Raw genomic sequence first — 19,684 nt, 5'->3', positions numbered from 1 at the left:
TCCTCAACTGTCATAGGAGAATCATGTTGAGAAAAGGCCTTGGACACAGGAACAATGACTAGCACAAGTCAGCATTCAACTCCTGTTTGTCCAGACATGCAAATACATAAGTAAGGACTGTACATTTTACTTAGATAATGTTGCATGTGTTTGTTATCTTCACTAGGGGGACAGCTTATGGAAAGAGTGGGTTATTTCCCTCTCTGGCTTTGTATCTCCAGAGCCAAGCTCAGGCAGCAGAGCTGCTGGTTCATCACTGCCAGGGGATTGATCGATCTAGATGTAGGTGCTAGAGGATTTGTTAGACACTGCTGATGGTTCCTCCTGGAGGTTTTCAGGCCCAGGCTGGGGGACTCCTTGTTGGGCATTTCCCAGGGGACTGTCTTCCAAGGGATGGCTTTGCCCTAAGTGTGCCCTGAGGTCCTTCTAAGACATTCTGGAAGCTTCAGGTAGGGATGGGGTCCATGGCTTTAGATGATGCTAGCCAGGCAGAGGCTTAGCTCAGGATCCCCTAGCCTTATGGGCACCTCCCTGTAGCTGTCAGAACTAGGTGTGCATTGGGAGAGGAGAAGGAGGCTGTCTGGGACCTTGGTTGAGGAGAAAAAAAGGATTTATCTCAAGTCACTGACATTAATTACTATAGAATCAGGGTCAAGCCACTTGATTGAGCAGAGGCTTTTTGCCACCTAGAACTAGTAGATACCCATACTTGACTGAATGATTGGTGTCCAAGTATTTACCGAAGGGTTTGTCACAAGGAGCTAATGATGTCTTTTGTCTAGGGCCTCCTTGAATTCTGGAGATCCAAAGGGGTGTATGATATGATTATGGATTTGAGTCAGATTAAACTCTGAGGATGGGGTCTGGAAGGTACCCAGCCCTGACCCAATATAGTTTATTTAGAAGTTTATTGCTTGTCAAATTCTCACTGTCTCCTTTAAGTTTAATTGCCAATTATTTCTTTGACTTCCCAACATAGCCGAAGATAAATTTTATCCCTGTCATCCTTATCTTTAGAGACAGGGGCCTGGAGAGGGGAGTCAGTGGGAACTGTGAGATTTGAAACATCTGACTCTCACTCCCCTGTTTCCTTTTCCTTTGGTTTGACCTTGTTCCCCCTCCCCTTTTCCCCCTTGCTCCTGGAACACGTATGCATGTCTCCATACATTGATCACGAGCTGAACACGCACCTTGGATGAGACAGGATTGGATGTTAGATTGTGAGCTCATCCACCCTAGGTGTACATGGGGACAGTCCTTTTCAAGATTACTATAAAAACCTAGAGGATTGGGCATATTTTTGCAAGACTTCAATGTGTAATTGGGTTTTGCCCGTCCTCATGAGGATGTAATAAATCTGTCTCTGCTTGACTTGGTGGTCTCCTCGAGTTATTTGGGTAAACTGAGACAGTTTGCTCCATACAGATGGGGGCGCATCCGGGATCTCTTTGGGGATCTTTGGAGACTCCCAGGAGCCTGTCCTTCTGAACAAGGACGTCCCTGCTGAGTTCAGCAGGTTCAGGGGTCTGGCTCTTGGTGAGGCTTCTCAGCATCCATGCCCGGAAAGAGAGAGAGACTTAAAAGCCAACCAGACACAGGGATGCCGGCTAAAGTAATGAGGAGTATCCGGATTGGTTCGGTCACAACGTGTGCACAGACCCAGACTGGTGAGTAACTGGGTGACCATTCAGGGGGATTTCTAGGAAGAAATCGGGGAACCCCTAGTTATCATCCTAAGGTCTGTTGAAGTTTTGCAGGGTTGAACAGGTCACTAGGACTGAATAGACACCCTGATACGAGATACAGAATTAACCTTAGGGTGCCCTCTAGGTCCTATTGAGTTTGCGGGGTTGAAAAGGTCTGGGGACGCCCAACCAACAATAGACACCCCGAACAAAATATAGGAACGCCCCTAGGAGGGGTTTAGTACCTGTTGTTTGCGGGATTGAAAAACCGGCTAGATGGTAGAGACCTTTTAAAGGTGGAGGTCCATGCTGAGCCAGGGTTGAATAGACATCCCGAGCAAAAACAGGAGCCCGGTGAGTTCAGGGTTAAAAAGTCCAGACCAGGCTAGGATCTTGAACAAAATACGGGTAGAACATCTAGAGTAGGGCAAGTTTAAAGAGCCAGAGGAGGCTGGAAAAAATCCTGGATTAGATAATTGGAAGGAGACCTTTTCAATTGAAATTAAAAGTAGAGGTCCAGGAGTAAAAATTCCATCAAAATAACTGTATTGACAAAAGAAGAAGAAAGGGAAATTGATCCCTGCAGTCTGGGTTAGAGAAGGGACTGAGAAGGGGATTGTAGAATTGTAAATTACTCAGAATTTGAATTGAGCCATTGGAATGTGACCTGTCTGCAGCCTTAGGTAAAAGGCTGCTGACCACAAAGGAGAAAGAGTGAGTGTGAAGTTTGTTCTTAGGGAACACCTAAAGTTTGTAATAGGAGATTAAAGAAGAGAATTCCCTGGGTCTATCTTAAAATAGATAAATGGGGTTCTTTGGTGAGATATTGGCTAAGCTGCCACTTTGCTAGTTTCAGATGGTTTAAGTATGTTGAGAAGGTACGAGGAAGTTTGATTAAGTGAGGAGGAATGAATGGTTAGGAAGTTGTTTGCTAGCCTACATGGTCTGCCCTGTCTGCATTGACTGTGACCAGGGGTATGAGAGTGAATAGGTGGGATTTTTGAGAGAGAGAAAGAAGGAAAGTAGAAGGAAGGAAGGAAAAAGAGAGGAAAGTAGAAGGAAAGAGAGAGAGAGAGAAAGAAGAAAGAAAAGAAAGCCCCCCCCCTTTTTTTTTCTCTTTTTCTGCTGTGGGGGAGGAGAGAGCATAAGTCTGTGCTTGGAATCTAGAAGGAAAAGTTTTGTTTAATTGAAGAAGCTACCCTTAAAAAAAACAAACAGCTGGCTAGGTTAAGGAAGTGGGGGAGGAGCAGGGGGAATCTTGCTGCTCTGGCATTGTCTTTCAGACTAATTTGGAGGACTAAATGTGGCATTAAAATATTCCTTTAAACTAGCAAAAGAAAAGTTTGTGTTATTAGGGAATCAAGAAGGGTAATTGAATTTGATTGGGCTATCTATTTAAGAAACTTTGGGAATCATACAAACTATATACTGCCACTTTAAAAATTTTCTTTTGTAATGGAACTGTTTAAGGAGAAACAAAAACAGGAAAATAGGAAGTGTTTAGATTAAGTGATTATGGGATGAATTAATACTAAAGTGAAATTATCAATGATGTTCTATATGATATCATTCAGAAAACAAATTGAGGTTTAATTGAATTAATTCTGATTTAACTCTAAGTGAAATATATACTGTTTTATTTGTGTAACTTTAAGCTGACTACCTCAAGGTGATTTGTAATATGGAAAGGAAAAGTGCCCAATAGTTTAATAGTTTATTGTATTGGAGATATGGTCAGATTTGGATTCTCTAAATTACTTTGGGTTATGAATTTAATTGAATGTGATAATGGTTTTCTGTGAAGTGGTCATAGTAAGAATATTCTTAGCTGTATATTAAGGCTTTAAGATCTAACAGATCCTCAGTAAAGTAGAGTCATTTGCTTTTTTCTAAAAGTTAGAAGCTTGATGGGATCTCTTTGTGAAATGTAATTTGGTATTAGAGGGGGATGGGACTTGAAATCCTTAGTGCAGTCTCTTACCTTGAAGGACAGGAAGAAACGAAATCTAGAGATAAAGAAAAAAAACTGGCAAAAGAAACTGCTGGATTACTTTAAGTTGTATTGTGATCTGGAATACTGTAGTTTGAAACAGCAACTACAACAACAACAAGAGATAATGAGAGGATTTAAAAAGGGGCCTAGTAAAATTTGTTATTATGATTGGAATGAGTTATTTGAATATTTCCTCTTTGGTGTGGAAGAAGCTGAAATTCCTCCCCACTGCAAACACTTTAGATGAGAGAGAAGGGGAGCAGAGATGAAGTTAAGCTAATTTGTTGTGATGGCGATTTGATATTGATAATAATCATGTTCAAACCTACTGTGATTTGTGAAATTGTATTAATTAATGGAAAAAGCTTTTCTGGAATCCTGAATATCTGAATATTTGAGTTTCATTCTTAAGGTTTAGTGTATATTTCTATTATGAGAATGGACAAAGTGGAAGTTTGTTATTGTAACATTGAATTAATTGGTTATTGAATTAATACTAGAACATCTAAATAATTAGTAAGCTATGAGAAAGATCTTGCTGTTTTGATCTGGATTTATTGGTGCTAAGTAATAGTTAAATTGGTGCCTGAACTTGTCATGTATGACATGTTAGTGAACAATAAGTAACTTATGAGCTATCTTGTATCATCTTAATAGGGAATCTGAAGTTTACTTATGTTTTTAATTAATTGGAATTAGGACATGTGTAGAAACACATGCAAACTAGTTGTCACTTTAAAGATGTTCCCATTGTTTAGAGGAATTCTGAGGACAGTATCTTATGTTTAACATCTAAACCCATTTTACCATGTGCTACTGTGCGGGGCATTTTCTAGTTTGTTCCCAGTATGCAATTTGGGATTGCTTACACTTATTTCAACCATTGCTTGTTATTGAGCATCTCAAAGCAGATTCATTTGTGTAGTGCTAACCTATGGATGAAAAGAGAAACCTATTTAAGTACAAGTATAGTTAATACTTGCTGTCTAGGATATGCGATCCTTGAGAAATGAATTCGCTTTTAGTGCTGATTATTGAGACTTGCTATCTAAGATGTTATGGGACTATTAATCATTATTGCTCTGAGTTTGACTCCAGTTATTACTATTAAGGAATGGTGAGCCATATGATTCATGATACCAGCAACCCTATAGGGGTTTTACATGTGTGCACTGCAGGTGGAGTTCTCTTGGGAAAAGATGGGAGACCGACTGTTTGGCAAAGGCTGAGGTAGGTGTCTCCTGACTCAGTTTCCCCAAATATTACATATGGAATGTAAATTCTCCCACCTGACTGATGTTAAGTCTGGCATATTGCACTGGCTGTCTATAAAACTTCTACTGGGAGTTGGGAAGTACCTTTCCTCGGAGCTTTGTTCTTTTTCTTTTATGGCAAGTTCCTATAATCATGTCACTTGATAAGCATGAACACAATATTGTCTCTTCATCCCTAGATTAATACTGTAATATCTGGGTGAGATGCAGGTTTAAGATTTAAGCTATTTGTCTTAGAAATTCTAGTCCCTTTCAGAATCTGAACAACTAGAATGTATAAGCATTTAGCCTTGTCATCTGTCTGTTATTAGTTATGCATGTTAGAAATTGAACCAGAGACATCTCAAGCCTGTTTCAAGAAAACAGAGAAGAGTAAAATGTAGAATGTTTTGTTATATAAGTTTATTGTGTAATGAAGAAATAATATCTGTCTGTAGAGCATGTCCTGTAATACAAACATGGTTTATTATGGACAACTTATTTGACATACACTGTTTTGAAATTAATTGGTTAAATGTCATCCTAAGTCTTTTATTAGAATTGAAGTTAACTTGGTAACTCTTATGTAAGTTCATTTGTGGTCATCTTCTTACAATGGATATATATGTAATTTGGAAAGATTTAAGGGTTCTGCCTTCAGTGGCATTTTGAAACATTTAGATTGTATGGCTTGCATGTAGCAAGATAGTGGTAACCCTTTGATTTGTTGTTAATAATGTCTGTCAGATACAGAACTAGGTAAAGCTTTGAACAGCATGGGGCATTCATGACACCTTTCACTGGATGAAGGACATTTGTGAACAGCTTTTTGCTCCTGATGCTGGATCTGGGGGTTCCTGGATTCACTCTTTTGGTTTGCCCCTTTTCCCTATTGTTGTCTTTTAAAATTTTTTGTCTTTGTCTCTTTAACCTCTTGATAGTTTGTTTTATCTAGGCTCAAGGCTTTCAATTTTATGTTAGCAATTCCAGACTATATACCCCCTTCATCATCTGGACCAGGCCTGCAAGGATTTCTGCACCTTCCACTGTCAGCTCTACACACATATTCAGCTGGAAGCAGTTACAGAAGAAGAGATCTTCGCCCTCTTTTTCCTTAGCTATTGGAAGGAGGGGTGGGGAAATGTAGTGGTAGCCTGGTGGGCCTGAGTCTAGTTGGGGATACTCAGGCCTAGAAGAGGTCAATTAGAGATTACCCTTTCCTTGGATAAAGTTGGGAAACAGTTGTATTTGCTATTAAATTTGCTTTGTAAAAGGTTCTAATAGGAGTATCTGAGGTCAAAGATGAAAATTGCTAAGTGAATGGACACTGGGAGCACATCACTGAAATTATAAAGAGGTTTTAAATCACATTTGTTGTTATAATATTGGTAGTTATTGACATGTATATGGTATATTGGGATAATTAATTAGACCCCAATTTACCTCCTGAAAGATACCTGTGGAACAGGATTAGGTATTCATTTGTAATTTTGGAGTTCTCCTTATACTTGTCCCTGTTTAGTCCCTTGCTTTATAGGTTTGATACAACGTGCAGTTCAACAGATGCAGCTGACAGGAGTAAAGGCCATGATTCTGAAACTTCACGAAGGAGAGACTGGTGATGAGTTGGACTTGGACTGATGGGCTGAAATCCTGCATGGCTGAAGAGCTCAACGACAGTGACTCAAATCCAGAATATGCTCTCTGAGCATAAAAGAAAAACGGAGGATTGTATGATATGATTATGGATTTGAGTCAGATTAAACTCTGAGGATGGGGTCTGGAAGGTACCCAGCCCTGACCCAATATAGTTTATTTAGAAGTTTATTGCTTGTCAAATTCTCACTGTCTCCTTTAAGTTTAATTGCCAATTATTTCTTTGACTTCCCAACATAGCCGAAGATAAATTTTAACCCTGTCATCCTTATCTTTAGAGACAGGGGCCTGGAGAGGGGAGTCAGTGGGAACTGTGAGATTTGAAACATCTGACTCTCACTCCCCTGTTTCCTTTTCCTTTGGTTTGACCTTGTTCCCCCTCCCCTTTTCCCCCTTGCTCCTGGAACACGTATGCATGTCTCCATACACTGATCACGAGCTGAACACGCACCTTGGATGAGACAGGATTGGATGTTAGATTGTGAGCTCATCCACCCTAGGTGTACATGGGGACAGTCCTTTTCAAGATTACTATAAAAACCTAGAGGATTGGGCATATCTTTGCAAGACTTCAATGTGTAATTGGGTTTTGCCCGTCCTCATGAGGATGTAATAAATCTGTCTCTGCTTGACTTGGTGGTCTCCTCGAGTTATTTGGGTAAACTGAGACAGTTTGCTCCATACAGGGGCCTGTAGCTGCCTTGCTCCTCACAGAGACTGAGCAAAGTCCAGGACTGGAGAAGAGTCTTTCTCTATTCACTGGTCACTAATTATCTAAGGCAGGTTCCAATAGGCTGCTGACTGGACTGATGGGATCAGCTCTTCCCTTAGGTACAAAGCCTATAGAAGCCTGAGGTCAGTCAGCCTGAGCACATCCCTGTTGGAGGAGGCAGCTTGGAGACCAGCACCAACCACCAAGCAGGAGGCACCTTCTCTGAGGTAAAATGTCAGGGGAGCCTGGGTTCTGAGCAACAGGGTCCTGTGCCCAAGTCCTGCTTTGTTGAGGGGGACAGGCTGGCTGAGCAGTTTCTGGAGGGAATTGGAGGTGGGGAAGAAAGGATCCAGAGGCAGAGCTTTCAGATTCCTTTTAGGGATTGACCTGGACTTGATTCATTGTATGCAAATGTCATTCTACTATGGGCTCAGGAAGATGAATGACTGATCCTAGTGAGACTGTGCCAGAGGAGTTAGGAGACCTGGCTCCTGGGTCAGCTATCCCCTCTCTAGGCCATCTACAGAATGGATTGGACTGCTGGATCTCCAATGGTCCTTTCAAATTTAGAATCTCTCATATTCTATGTACCAGGACTAGTAGGCATAGGAACTGGCTATGTATTCAAACTCTGCCATTTGCTACTAGTGTGACCTTTGGACAGTTTCTTTGAGCCTCAGTTTGTTCCCCTGCCAAAGGAGAGAGTTGGCCATTATTGCCCCTTGCATCCCCTGATCTAGGACTCTCTTTTCACCTGGAATATTGGAATGGCAGGGAGGATTAAATGTTGACAGTAAGATTAAGAACATGCTTGAGTACATAGATGCTTTGACTGAGTTTAGTTCTTAGCAGTTTCTTTTCATGAAATGCTTTGATTAGAGTTAAACAGACAATGTGTGTGTGTGTGTGTTGTGTAATTTAAAATTCTAAATGTGGGTCCTAATCTGTTCCCCCAGTTTTGGGAGAAACTGACTAAAATCACTGATAAAACGAGTTTAGGTTTTTAAGGGTTTATTGAAAGATAGTAAAAGAAGAGAAAGATTGAGAATAGAATTCCTACAACCTGGCAATCCTATCTTTCCTCAACTCCTCTCTCTCCTCCTCTGCTACCACTGCGCACTCTCTATGTAGGCTCTCCTTCCTCCTTCCTGTCCCCTCCCAGAAATTGGAGGTTCTTCAAACTGGTTGGCTGACTGGGCCTGAAGTTCAAAATTTTTTTTTAGATTCTGAGAACCATGCTTTCTTAAGTACTCTCCAGTACCAGCCAGATGTGCTTAGAATCTAGTCAACTACTAATCCAGTCAAATCAGCCAGTAATCCACTCAGGTGGGCTCCTGAGTGTCTCCCAAATCTCATCTATCACATTCCATTAGCTTGACAGTTTCCCCCCTTTGTTTCTTCTTTGATGAAACACACCCTATGCTAACAAACAATATGTAAATAACAATATAGAAAAGGGAGAGAGAAAAGTTTTGTCCAGAGGGGCGGTCCCTCATAGACTGGAAGCTTTGATATTGGTCTTGCAGAGGGAGGGCCTCTGAAAGTATATAATAACAGAAGGAGAAAATAAAATCAACAAAACAAAACTGTTCATATAAAGTCTCTGAGTTCTCTTGTCTTCTTGGAGTGGTAAGATGTCGTCAGGAGGAAACTAGACTCTGGTCCGGAAAACTGGGCTCTGGATGCTGATCTGGAAAACTGGATTCTGGACTCTGGTCTGGAAAGCTGGATTCTCTTCTGTAACTGTTTGAATTGCTGGATTTTTACTAAACCTTAGCATAACGTTGTCAACGATAAAATGAATACATTCAATTACATGAGGTAGTTATGCAATGTATAACACTTCTTACCACCATGTGTCTGGATCAAAGCCAAATTTAGTATGTGTTCATGACACCTGAAAAATGTTATGGAAAGATTATCACACCATATGTCATGGTCAGCCAGTGATTATGCTAGGCCACAGGGTGATTAGACTGAGTGAGACAAAAAGAAAACAAGTTCAGTTAAATTAGGTTATTGTAGGAGGGAGAGAGGAAGGAACTGGACTGCTCTTACATAGTCGCCATCATAAGCAAACCATGGACTTACTTGTACCCATCTCTCCTCTTGTTGCACATATATTCTCTCCAGGGCCTGCATCAAGCTTACTGTAAGAGTCAGTTATGTCTCTGAAATGATAAGTTTCCATACTTCATAAATCTCATATTAATTTCGCCAAATACAGGATGATGGTCAAAATGCATGTTATGCTGCATAACTGAAGATATACTAGTAATACATGCAATAATTCCAAACCATAGCCAGAGTATAATGACATATAAATGATAAATGAATGTAAATAGCTAATTATATTAGACATTATTACATAATCTTCTTTTAGCAAGTAAACCACATCATCTTATACATGAATTCTCTAGTATAACAGTAACAGATACTTAAAGTGGTGATCAATTTATAAAAAAGAAATAAGGCTTCAACAGCAAGATTCAATAGTCAATATGTTCATTGATAGATCAAGCAATAGGGTTCAATAACCCTCTTTAAAAAAAACGAATCTCATTAAAGAAAAAAACTCATTAAAACTCATGGTTCTCTCAAAAAGAAAGAGAAAAAAAATTCTGGTAGATTCTGAGGCCCAATTGCCCCACCCACAGCATATACTTAAAATGTCTTTGAAAAGTTACTTAATTCACAAAATTGAGGTTTTTAAAAAAAGGAAAGCAAAAGAAACAAAAGTCAAAAACAAAGCAAAAACAAAAACAAAAAGCAAAAGATTTTCTAAGCACTCTTTTGTGCTCTTAAAGATGTGCTGAATTCCAGGCCTTTTCAGTGCCTTTCAAAAGCCAAAACAAAAAAAGACAGGATTAAACAATAGGTACAGGGAGGGGAAAGGGTGGGGGAGATTGAGGTGGGCCAGAAAACCAGGCCATATGCTTCAGTGGTTTGCCTGTAGAAGGAAATGCTTGTTAAATTTTAAGGTATGAGTGGGTGAGAAGAGTTGAGAAACACGTGGTTGGTGTTAGGCTTTGGGTGTACTGGTTCTTGGCCTGGTGGGCAGTTTGGGATTTGGTGAGTTTTATAAAAGAAAATAGACTAAGTTTAGATCTAAGGTCATTCATCTTTATTTCTACTTCCCTATTTCCCTAATTGGTATCACTTTTTGTTGTCTAATTAATTCCCAAGCAATAAAACGAATCCCTCACAGATTAAAGCTCAGAGGCTTCTTTTTCTTAGTGGTCTGGGATATATATACATATACATATATATACATTATACATATACATATATATACACATGTATATATGTATATATACATATATATATACATATATATATATACATATACATACATTATACTACCGAGACCAGGTAGTTCTTGGCGCACCCAGGTCTCCTGACTTCTCTCAGTTGAGCAGATCCAGTTATTCAGGCCCTTCAGTGAGCATAACTGCTTCTATTACTCCCACAGAGTCATGCCTAGGTCAGAGTCTGAATAATGGAGATGAGCAGTTCTCCAGTTTTTCTGCTGATCTGCAACTCCAAGCCCCTCCAAAAACTGGACTGTAATCCATTCATCCTCAAGAGAACAAGCCTAAGGAGACACACTTCATCCATTGAAGCCCAAGGAAATTCATGCCTAGGCTCCTCCTTACCTTTCTTTTAAACATAGTGGCAGAGACTTTATTTACAGAATCAATAATAAGAACTTAGCTCAGGTGAGTTATTTTTTTAATGAATCTTTATTTCTAGCTTGACAGAAATTGGGCTAAGCTCCACATTCAGCTGGCCCTGTGTGCACTTGGATAGGATTGTTCCCAGTGTCTTGAATGACAGTCTTTCCTGACCCTCAGGGACTTTGTGTCTCTTCTTAGTCCCGCCTTCAGAATGCTCATCACAGTGGTGGAAGCACTTTTCAGAGATTCTGTGTCTATCCCAGTGCATGCTCTTTTTCTTCCTTCTTTGTTCCTTCCTGCTGGCACTGCTGGAGGACTTCTTGTGCCCTGGCTCAGCCTTTCTTGAATCCCTGCTTGACTTCTCTGCTTTCTCCAGCTGACTTTGGTGGAGCTCAGGTGAGCCACTTAAGTATTGATGACCTTGTCTGGTCTCTGCCCTGGAGTCCTTCTCAGCAGATTTCCTAAAGCCAACACCTTTCCTTGCCTTTCTGGTCCTGTGTTGAGACGCTACTGAGGATGATGCCAGCATTTCCTCCCTGTCCATATTCATTCTAACATCTTTTTTCTTCTTTGCTTTTTCTTTGTTGTCTCAGTTATGCTTTCTCACAGGTGTCTCATCTTCAGAGGATTCAGATGGACGAGGGGGTGGGGTTTGAAGCCCACAGCCCTTCTTCTGAAGTGTTCTCATTTCATCATCCAGATTCCTGCATCCTTGGGGCTGGGGGAGCCTATAATTAGCCACATGATCCACTCAGATACTTCTTCCTCTTTATCTTGTTCCATTCAAATTGTCAGCAGTTCAAACTGTGCTTCTCTGATCTTCCTAGCAAAGAAAACACAATGTTTTGGCCTCTTCCAGTCTTCTTATCTCACAACAGATTAACGTTCACAATTTTGTCATATTGAGAAAACACACAGATGATATCTCCTTTGGTGAATTCTGTATGAGAGCCTCCCAGGAGGATGCAAGCTCTGTTCTTGTACTTGGTATGCCACGTACTTTCTCAGCCACCTGGAACTCTACCCCCCCCCATGCCTTCAGCTCATTGATGAGCTTCATTTTGGTTAGGGCATTCTTCATCCTTTTTGTGGGGCAATGAAGGTTAAATGACTTGTCCAGGCTCACACTGTTAGTAAGTATCATGTATCTGAGGCTGGATTTGAACTCAGGTTCTCCTGAACCCAGGGCTGGTGCTTTATCCACTTTTATCGTAGGCCATATGCAGCATCTCCTCTATGTGACTTGCCAGACTTGGGCTTAAATAATGTCTCTGAATTTTTTCTTGGAGTGGGCGGAGCTTAGTAGCTTGAAATTGTTCCAAATTCCTCTTCATCCTCATTACCTTTTCTTCCAGGAATGGTGTGTTCACAGGAAAACAGGACCAGAAATGCCTTGGCAGCTCCCCCACGACCACATCCGAGTGTTTGAGCTCTGAATAAATGTCCTTTGGTGCCATCTGGTTGATGGCTTGCTGGGATACCCCCAGCATAAGTGCTCCTCCAGGGGATAGGGCTGGGATGGTACTACTTGCAGCACCACTTGAAAGAACCTGAGTTAGTTTGGGTATATAACTTTCCATCTCCTGCTTAATATTCTGAAGAGAATCAGTAATGTCCTGACTTGTTGCACATTGGAGGGACTGAATGGGAGTTGGGCCATGGTAATACCTGTCTGGCTTCTTCAGACTTAGTGCAATTGTTTTTATGCTACTATCCCACCCCACCCCCACCCTACCCAAGTCTTCATATTCTATGGATTCCTGTAACTTCAGCCTTTTGACCCACAGCTCAAAGAAGTCTGACTCCTGAGAGTTTCCATCAGTGCTGCTGTTCCCACCATTGTCATCATTTTGTGCTTCATGTTTCCTGAGTCCAGCTGCCAGGACCATAGCACTGTGATGGTTAAATCTCTTGATGATGGTGGCATTTCTATTCACCTTTAAGGATTTTGAAGAGTTGCAAGGAGATGGTCCATGGGCAACCCCATAGCCCTCATCTAATGACTTCTCCTCCAGTGCTGTCAAATCTAGCAGTGGGTTTTTCACTCCTACTGATACCATTGCCTTTAAAGCCCTTTCATCCATTTGGGCACATTCTGCAAAGATCTTTTGACCCTGCATAAAGCCTATCCCTATGAAAATAGTGGGACTGAAAAAAATCCTGTCCAGAACTCTGTTTCTGTCACGTTATGTGGGACATTTTCTGCATATCTCATTTTGACTGCTGGGGAGGTCCTAAATATGGAATCAATGATATCAGTAGTAAGTCATATCTTAGGCCATTACAGCCTTCTGTTTGAGGGTGGACATCGGCCGGAAATGCTGAGGAAATGCCCATATTCTGCTGGTGATGGGCTGCTGCAGGGTTCTGCAGGTTATTCACCCTTAAAGGACCAGCCCAGAATTCCTCAGCACTGATGAGCTGGCTCACAACCAGGTCTTTGTAAAGCTGGAGCAAAGCAGGATCTGCTTGCAGCATTCTGTTTTTCTCTTCCAGTTCTTTGCTGGCTTTCCTCTTGAACTTGGGTAGCAACTGCTGAAGAAGGCCTTTCATAGTGTCTCGATCCTTGGAAGCCCTGCTTTCATGGGCAAAGTGGAAGTTGGTCTTGTCTCCTGCGTGTAGGACCGGCTGAAACTGGACTTTAGCTTTTCCTTCCACGCTGATTTTCTGGTATTTGATGTCAGCATACATGTGGCTGACTGTAAAGCCGTCTTGGCCTTCAGGGGCCCAAGCAATCCTTTCTGCCATGAGGTACAAGGCGCCATCCTGCTTCTTCTGATCCACCTTCTTGATGACCAATAACACTTCTTCTGATGAAGTTGCCATGCTGGCTGGAAGGGGGCCTGGGGTGAGGGGCAATGGGCAGAGCTGCTCTGGGCTCCTCTCTTCCCTAGCACTGCTCCTGCCCCTCCCCCTGCTAAAGGCAAGGACCCCATCCCCTGCCTATTTCATGAGGCCTTGGGAAAAGTCCTGCCCTTCACCCAAACCTGTTATGGAGGCCCTGAACCTGAAATCCCTGATGCTGAGCCCATATGCCCGAGTACCCTCAGGTAAATACTGGACACAGGGATTTAGCAGTTCCTCTCTGCTCAGAGAGGACCCCCCAGGAGACCCAAGAGTCACTGACACTGCCCTTACTGGAGGGCGCTAAAAGGGGCCATCAGGGTGAAATCCTTCCCATGCTCCTTCCCCTTGACTAATCATTCATGTGGCCCTGGGCTCATTCTGAACCCCAGTGTTGGAGTCAGGAAAAGGGGGGCCATGGGGAGAGAGCTTTTGAGAATCAACTTTTAAACAATGTAATCTGTTTACTTGTCATTTTCACAGAGACATACTGTTGGAACCCCATGCCTGGTTGAACTCTTCAATGGCTGAGTCAGATGCCACTGCAGGTGATCCCATAGAGCCTTTATCTACTTCCCAAAGCAAAGGACAGATGGGACCATCCCACATAGTGCACCCCTCTTAACCTCTTGTTTTATACTCTGCATGTTCTTAAGTGCTATTCCCACCCCTACCCCCACCTTAATCCTCCCCAAGGAGGGAAGGAGGTCCAGGGACCCAGGAGGGGTCTTTCCTGTTTGTCTCCATGACTGCTAGTCCTTGAGGAGCTAAGGTTACGTGGGCTGCCAACAGGAGGGCTGGCCTCAGGTGAGAACCCAGCTCTCCAATCTGCTTCCAGGGTCTATATAAGCCCAAGGGAACTCAGTCTGAGTAAATCCTGGTTGGAGGAGGCAGCTTGAGTCGGACCAGCAACAGCCACTTTCTCCAAGGCAAACGGTCAGGGGTGAGGAAGCTGAAGCAGCGTCGCCTTTGTCAGGACCCGCAGAGCTCCAGCTGGCCCAGATCGAATCCTGTGGGATGCCCAGAACTTGATGGCTCTCACCAACGTGGACACCCCACTGAAAGGGGGTCTTAATACACCACTTCAGGGAAGTGACTTCTCCGGAGTGACTCTGCACCATCAGATCCTGCAGACGCCAAACACGGTCCTCTCAACCCCATTCCGGACCCCTAACCGCGGAGCCGAAGGGTGGACTTCTCGCCAAGGCATGACTCCTAAAGCGGCTGTGGGCACTCCGCTGGGTAGGCCTCCTCTAAGCGACAAACCGAGCATTATTCGGAACAGGCATCGGCAGCTTGCAATGACCCCTCCTTTGTGAAGCAGGCAGAGAGAGAATCTCGCGAACTTCTGCGTCTAGGCTTCATGAGGCTTCCTGCTCCTCAGAATGACTTTGAGATTGTGATACCAGAAGTTTGGGCTCTGGGGACCTAGCTCCTGTGCCCCAAGGTCTGCTTTGTTCAGGATGGCTGGCTGGCTGATAAGTTTCTGGAGGGAACCAGAGATGGGGAGCAAGGAAACCAAGTGGAGATTAATTATCAGATTTCATTCAGGATCTGACCTAGACTTGAATCAGTGGATGCAAGGGTAGCCCTACTATGTGCTCAGGGAATTGAATGACTGGGCCTACTGGAAGTGAAAGAGTCAGAGGAGTTCGTTCCAAGGACCCCCTCTCCAGAGGATCTATAGAATGAACTGGCTTGGGGGTGGGGGGTGTCTCCAATGGCCCTCTCCAGTGAATATTCTGGGACCTTCTAGGATACTGGGCATAGGAGCTGAATGTGTACCCAAACTCTGCTATTTCCTTTGTGACCTGTGGACACCTTCTTTGGGCCTCAGTTTCTTCATCTGTCAGATGAGAGAGTTGGACATTATGACTCCATCTCCCCCACCCCACAATCTAGGATCCTCTTTTCAGCTGGAAGGGTGGGATGGTAGTGAAGAATTTGGTTTTTGGAGGTTTCCTTGTCTCATTCACTGTGGAAAAGGTTGAACATTTTTTAAATGAAGACTAGCTTCTTGTTCTGGCTTAAGGATTTCCACCATGCCTGGAAATGTGGCCCAGTGGAGGCTTTGGCTAGGTTCAGGTGGCAGTAACTTCTTTGAATTAAGTGCCTCCCTCAGGGCTTATCAGGGAATATGGGTGGGTGGGTGGATGATAGGAAGAACTTTGGAGGGCTTTACTAGCAAAGCAATGGGAAGGAGCAGAAGGAGTTACTCCTGACTAAGGAAGGGCTGGCACTAAATCAGCGATATGTCAAACTCAAATAGAAAGGAGGGTCCTGACTGTACAAAAATGTGGGAGCCCATTGAGACTTGGCAAATGACACAGTAACATCATCCTGTTTCATCCCACTTTTTATCTATTTTGTTACTCATTTCCCCAGATGACCAGGTACCTTCCAGGTGTCCCTCACCTTCATTTGAAGCTACTGGGAAAAGGGCAAACCCTGTACTTCTCAGGAACCCAGAAAATGGAATTGTAGAATACCGCTTGTGAAGATGAGAAGATGAACCAAGACAGCCCAATATCACTTCCATCCCTGCTCTTCCATGTGGTTTCTAGCCCTGCCCTTCAAGGGTCTCTGGCCCTTTCCATTGGGGACATTCTATGGTCCACTTGCTAAGGCCCCTTTCAAACCTGACATTCTCTGTTGAAAGATTCCCTTTGGCTTGAGCACCCTGCAGTCAATGTCCTATGATTTCCACCAGGCTGCATCCTAAGTGCTGCATAAAGTGAATGTATGTGTAGAAAGGAAGCCCTTTGAGGGCAAGTATCCCTTGGACTGGGTTCTACAAAGAGTGCCTAGCACAATGTCTAGCAGGAGCATAACTGATTCAGAAAGAGGTGGTAAGTGATTTATTTAGAGACAACTAGCTGCTTACAAAGTTCCAAAGACCTGGTGGTGACCCCTCTTTCCTAGTTTTTAAAAGAATTCTAGGAGCAGCTAGGTGGCTCAGTGAATAAAGCACTGGCCTTGGGTTCAGGAGGACCTGAGTTCAAATCCAGCCTCAGACACATGACACTTACTAGCTGTGACCTGGGCAAGTCACTTAACCCTCATTGCCTCAAAAAAAAAAAAAAGAATTCTAGTACTCACTTGATGCTCACAAAAGAGGCAAACAAGTCCAAGACTGATAGGGGGTCTTTGTTTGCACGACTACCAGTCTTGAGTAAATCCTGTTGGAGGAGACAGCTTGAGCAGGACCAGCTGCAGCCACTTTCTCCAGGGTAAAAGGTCAGCAGAAGCCTGGCCATGAGCTTCCTTGGGCTTCAATGGACCTGCCTTGTGTCTTAGGGTCAGTTTGTTGAGGATAGTTGGCTTGCAGACCAGTTCTTGGACAGACTCGGGCTGGAGATCAGGAGAATGAAATGGACAATTGCTCATCTCCTTTCAGATTCTGACCTAGGCTTAAGTCCATGGATGCAATAGCAGCAGTCCTGTTTAATGAAGACACTAAATGACTGTCTGCTCAAGTAAAAGAAGAGGTGTCAGGGAACCTGAGTCTACCAAGGACTACCTGGTCAGACATTTCCCCTCCTGGGCCTCTGGTTCCCCATCTACAAAATGGATTAATAGCCAATGCTCCCTCCAGACATAACATTGGATCTTTCTCTGACCTGGGGTCAATGGGCAGACAGACCTGGGGGTTCATCCTGTCTCTGCCACATTCTACTTGTACCACCTGTCAGATGTCACTGTCATTTTCAGGCTGACTTTGGCATCAAGTGAATTCTCCTGCCTTCTGAGTGCTAGGGAGGCTGTGGAAATGTCTCTGAACTGGGAGGCCAAGAACTTGGATTCTAATCCTGCTGCTTAATCCCTAGAGGCATCTTTCCCTTCTCTGAGGCTCAGTTTCTTCTCCTGTATATGAAGAGTGGGGACTAGGCTGGCCTCAGAAGGCTCAAAATGCCCTTTCCAAAAAACAAAAAATCCCTTTCCAGTTCTTCATCTGTGTTCTTTAGAAAGAGAAAAGGTCACATAGTATGCTAAAATAAGGTCAAAATGGGTTCATGATTTACACATAAACTGTGATACCATAAGCACATTAAGAGAGCATGGAATAGTTTATCTGTCAGATTTATAAACAGAGGAAGAATTTAAAACAAAAAGAGAATTATAAAAATGTAAAATAGATAATTATGGTAACATAAAATTCAAAAGCTTTTGTTGAAACAAAACCAATGAAACCAAGATTATAAGGAAAGCAGAAAACAAAGAAAATTTTCAAAACTATATCTCTGATAAAGGTCTAATTTCTCAAAATATATAGAGAACTGAGTCGAATTTATAAGAATACCAGTCATTCCCCAATTGAGAACTGGTCAAAGGATATGAACAGACAAAAACTATGGTCACATGAAAAAAATGCTCTAAATCACTTGTTTATTTATTTATTTTTATTAATGAAGTATTTTTTTCCCATTACATGTAAAGATAGTTCTCAACTTTTGTTTATACAAGCTTTCCAATTTCAGATTTTTCTCCCTCCCCCACCTCCCTCCCCAATCCCCTAGACAGCAGGTAATCTGATATAGGTTTTATACACACACACACACACACACACACATATAACATTAAACACATTTCTGCATTAGTCATGTTATAAGAGAAAAATCAGAGCAATGACGAAAAACCTCAAAATAGAAAAACCACAGCACCAAAAACAAAAGAAATTAGTATGGTTCATTCAGCATCTATACTCCACAGTTGTTGTTTTTTTTCTGGATTTGGAGATCCCCTTCCCTCATGAGTCCCCTGGAACCCTTCCGTACCATTGCATTGGTGAGAAGAATCCAGTCCATCGGAGTAGATCAACACACAATGTTGATGATACTGTGTACAATGTTCTTCTGGTTCTGCTCATCTCACTCATCATCAGTTCATGCAAGTCCTTTCAGGTTTCTCTGAACTCCACCTGCTCATCATTTCTTACAGCACAATAGTATTCCATTGTATTCATATACCACAACTTGTCCAGCCATTCCCCAATTGATGGTCATCCCCTCAACTTCCAATTCCTTGCCACCACATACAGAGCAGCTATAAATATTTTTGTACATGTGGGTCCCTCTCCCCTTTCCATGATCTCTTCGGGAAAAAGACCCAAAAGTGGTATTGCTGGGTCAAAGGGTATGCACAGCTTTATCGCCCTTTGGGCATAATTCCAAATTGCTCTCCAGAATGGTTGGATCAGTTCACAGCTCCACCAACAATGCATTAGTGTTCCAATTTTTCCACAGCTTCTGCAACATTTATTATTTTCCTTTTTTGTAATTTTAGCCAATCTGATAGGTGTCCCGTGGTACCTCAGAGTTGTTTTCATTTGCATCTCTCTAATCATTAGAGATTTAGAGCATTTTTTCATATGGGAATAGATAGCTTTGGTTTCTTCATCAGAAAACTGCCTGTTCATATCCTTTGACCATTTCTCAACTGGGGAATGACTTGGATTCTTATAAATTTAATTTAGTTCCCTACATATCTAAATCACTATTAATCAGAGAAATGCAAATGAAAACAACTCTGAGGTACCACGGGACACCTATCAGATTGGCTAAAATTACAAAAAAGGAAAAGGAGATGTAGGAAAACTGGAATGCTAATGTACTGTTGGTAGAGTTGTGAATTGATTGAACCTTTGGGGGGGGGCAATTTGGAACCATGTCCAAAGGGCTATCAAATTGTGCATACCCTTTGATTCAGCAATACCACTGCTAGGTTTATATCCCAAAGACTTACAAAGAAAGAGAACAAGACCTCTTTGTACAAAAGTATTCATAACAGCTCTTTTTGTGGTGGTTAAGAATTGGCAAAGGAATGACCACCAATTGCAGAATGTTTGATCAAGCTGTGGTATATTA

The 19,684-nt window shown here is 42.4% G+C and overlaps 1 protein-coding gene and 1 pseudogene across 1 annotated transcript; both read right to left on the bottom strand.

Annotated features, from left to right (window-relative positions):
* Positions 1-11,081: 11,081 nt before the first annotated feature.
* On the bottom strand, positions 11,082-12,057 carry LOC122739487 (annotated as a pseudogene).
* Positions 12,058-12,172: 115 nt separating this feature from the next.
* Positions 12,173-13,802, bottom strand: LOC122739486 (general transcription factor IIH subunit 1-like). Its single transcript, XM_043981216.1, is given in 4 exon segments — positions 12,173-13,079; positions 13,081-13,139; positions 13,141-13,244; positions 13,247-13,802. Coding segments are annotated over 4 exon segments (1,626 nt in total).
* Between the last annotated feature and the right edge of the window lie 5,882 nt (positions 13,803-19,684).

This window comes from Dromiciops gliroides, chromosome 2 (assembly GCF_019393635.1).
Source record: "Dromiciops gliroides isolate mDroGli1 chromosome 2, mDroGli1.pri, whole genome shotgun sequence".
Taxonomy (NCBI): domain Eukaryota; kingdom Metazoa; phylum Chordata; class Mammalia; order Microbiotheria; family Microbiotheriidae; genus Dromiciops; species Dromiciops gliroides.
This window is presented reverse-complemented; position numbering and strand designations above follow the sequence as displayed.